This window comes from Camelina sativa, chromosome 4 (assembly GCF_000633955.1).
Source record: "Camelina sativa cultivar DH55 chromosome 4, Cs, whole genome shotgun sequence".
NCBI classification, from domain to species: Eukaryota; Viridiplantae; Streptophyta; class Magnoliopsida; order Brassicales; family Brassicaceae; genus Camelina; species Camelina sativa.
The window spans coordinates 9,762,982-9,766,257 of record NC_025688.1 but is presented as its reverse complement, the minus strand read 5'-3'; the positions used below and the strand labels follow the sequence as shown (position 1 = coordinate 9,766,257).

Sequence of the window (3,276 nt, the reverse complement as noted above, 5' to 3'; positions counted from 1 at the left end):
CGAACCCGATCGGGTATCCGAACTTCAGAGGTACTGAATCCGATCAGGTTTTACACACTACCCGAACCCGACCTGAACCCCCTACTTCGAGTCGGGTTCGGGTTCGGATTTCGAGTTCAGGATAATATACCCAGAACTAGTTACAATATTATATATCACACAAAAATATATGATTGTTCTGGGTATAATTCGACAATAATATGAACTAACATGTGCTTTTAAAACCATACACATATAATTTAGCCATATCCAAAAGTAATATCTACAAATATGAACTAAATCATATTTACACCAATAAATATTAATGTTTCTGATTTTTTTTTTACTTTTGCTACTATGGTGTGGACAGTTTTTTAGTTTTAACTAAACATTCAGTTTATTTATATGACTACATGTTTAATCATATACTCAAACAATATATAATTTACATATATTTTAGGAAATCTTAATTTATAATTAAATAAACGTGATTTTTGTATACTTTATGAGGTAATACCCTTTTTAATGAATTAAGCAATTGTATACTTTATGAGGTAATACATTATTGAACTAGATTAAGTCCGTGCTGGAGCACGGGTTGAAATTCATTTTATTTATATTGTAATTTTTATATAAAATATAATTTATGTGATTGTTTTTAAAAGCCTTTTTAGCATGGGTTGAAATTCATTTTATTTATATTATAATTTTTATATAAAATATAATTTATTTGATTGTTTTTAAAAGCCTTTTTGGATAAAACATTATGCAATAAAATCATATGCTAAATATGATGGCTTGAAAAAAGACACATATTTTGTAAGTTTTATATTGTTAATGATTCTAGATAAGTACCATTACTATAACACTGGTTAAATTTTATTTTATACAAATTTTTTATATTTTGTATTTTAAAATAAAATTTTAATATGTTGTATTAGTTATGTATGTGAAGTTATTTCAACAATGTATATTTTACATCATAACTTGAATGTCATTATAAGAAATAATTTTGTAAATTTGGTTTTTAAAAAGCGAGTTATTATATTATGAGTAATTTGATATATTGTTATACTTTTTGTTTTAATATACTTGGTTTCTTGAAATTCTTTCATATTATAGTGACATTTATTTACATTGCTATAACAAATCAATTTAGAGTGTTCTATATTTTCTAACTTTTATATCAAGTTTCAATATTTTAAAAATATTTCAAAATAAATGATTTAAAGTTTACTATATTATATAAAATTATAAAATTCAACAAAAAAATATGAAATTGAATTGAAATATTAAATTTTGACCCGTTACTCAGGAAATTTTTTAATTCAATAGATATTATTTTTAAAGAATAATGTTACTAAAGCTTGTATATTTTATAGATTGAAAATTTTATATTTGTTTTTAAAAATTCAATTTATGGTATATCCGGAAATAAAAATAATTTTCAATTATAATAAATAATATGATAATTTATTTATTTCACAAAATAGACTCATATATATAAATGAGAGGTGAATTATAATGATAATTAACAAATTAATATGTTAAGTTAGATATCAAAAAAAGTTATTTGATGAATAATTTAATAAAGGAAATTAATATGGTAAGTTAGATGATATCAAATGATTATTTAGAATATTTTCTTTAAGATTTTCGGAAACAACGTGCTCTAGTAATTAAATCTTACGAAAATAAATTAAGGTTGCATCTACTATTTAACTTGTAACCAATTAATCTATCAATTAATCTATAAACTATTTATAACCAACTTATTAAAATTATATAGTCTATAAAATTATGTTGTGTACTTCCGTTTTATTATAAAAGGATTAATCAAAGTAGTTTTCTATAAAGACAACCACAACCAATCTTGACAATCACACTAACACGTGAAACATGAAAACCAATCAACTCCCACCTAATCCAACTAATCATTCACTGTCTCACTCTCACTGATGATAATAATACAGATAAATTTCACCACTAAAATCATCCGTCAGATGATCACATACCATATTTTTCTTTTCTAGGGGGGAACAAAATATTTCTTTCGTTTGCTTCTCTCGAAGATCCAAATATCTCGTTTTGGGCTGTAACAATTTTGGGGAAAGGTAAATGGGGTCAAAGTTTCATGCTATTCTTTACCCATGGTTTGGTTTTGGTCATATGATTCCGTATCGTCATCTAGCTAACAAATTAGCTAAGAAAGGTCATAGGGTTACTTTCTTGTCTCCCAAGAAAGCTCGAAAACAGCTCGAAGCTCTCAGTTTGTTCCCAGACAACATTTACTTCTACCATGTTACTCTTCCTCAAGTTGATAGTCTACATGTTGGCGCAGAGACAACCTCAGATCTGCCAAACTCATCTAAGAGAGTCCTCGCTGATGCCATGGATCTTTTACGCGGACAGATCGAAGCTGAGATTCGTGCTTTGAAACCTGACCTAATCTTCTTCGATTTTGTTGACTGGATTCCAGAAATGGCGAAAGAACTAGGAATCAAAAGTGTCAGTTACCAAATCGTATTCGCAGCTTTTGTAGCTATGTTTCTTGCACCTGGTGCCGAATTAGGTTCTCCTCCACCAGGTTATCCTTCACCGAAAGTAGCATTACGTGGACATGACGCTAACGTCTATTCATTCTTCGCAAACACCCGCAAATTTCTCTTTGATCGAGTCACCACAGGTCTTAAGAATTCTGACGTAGTCGCCATAAGGACATGCGCAGAGATCGAAGGTACATTTTGTGATTTCATCGAAAGAGAATGTCAGAGAAAAGTTCTCTTAACCGGTCCGATGTTACCTCAGCCACAAGGCAAGAATGGTAAGCAGCTAGAAGATCGATGGAATAATTGGTTAAACGGATTCGAACCATGCTCAGTAGTGTATTGTGCGTTTGGCACCCATTTCTTTTTCTAAATAGATCAATTTCAAGAACTCTGTTTAGGATTGGAGCTCACAGGTCTACCGTTTTTGGTAGCAGTTATGCCGCCTAGAGGCTCGTCAACCATTCAAGAAGCATTACCAGAAGGGTTCCAAGAAGCACTATTTTTTTGCATCGGTTTAGTCTATGTTTAAAAAAGACTAAACTTCTCTTCTTAAAAGTCGATGCCCCTGGTTGTTTTGTGGCAGAGACTTGTGTTTGTTGTTCTTTAGAGAAGAGAGAAAGAGTTTTGGGTTTGTGTTAGGGGTAGATCATCACCCCAACAAAAGGCCTGGCCCAGCAAAGGCCCAAAATAAATCTCCAAGGAAGGAGGGGCAGTTTGATTTTTTCAGAGAACGAACCGACACAGTTCC

At 30.5% G+C, this 3,276-nt stretch overlaps 1 protein-coding gene across 1 annotated transcript; it reads left to right on the top strand.

Moving 5' to 3' along the window:
- Nucleotides 2,098–3,057, top strand: LOC104780186 (UDP-glycosyltransferase 79B4-like). The gene is made up of 2 exons (XM_019244085.1): nt 2,098–2,803; nt 2,903–3,057. Exons 1-2 carry the CDS (start codon nt 2,098–2,100, stop codon nt 3,055–3,057), a joined length of 861 nt encoding a protein of 286 aa, XP_019099630.1.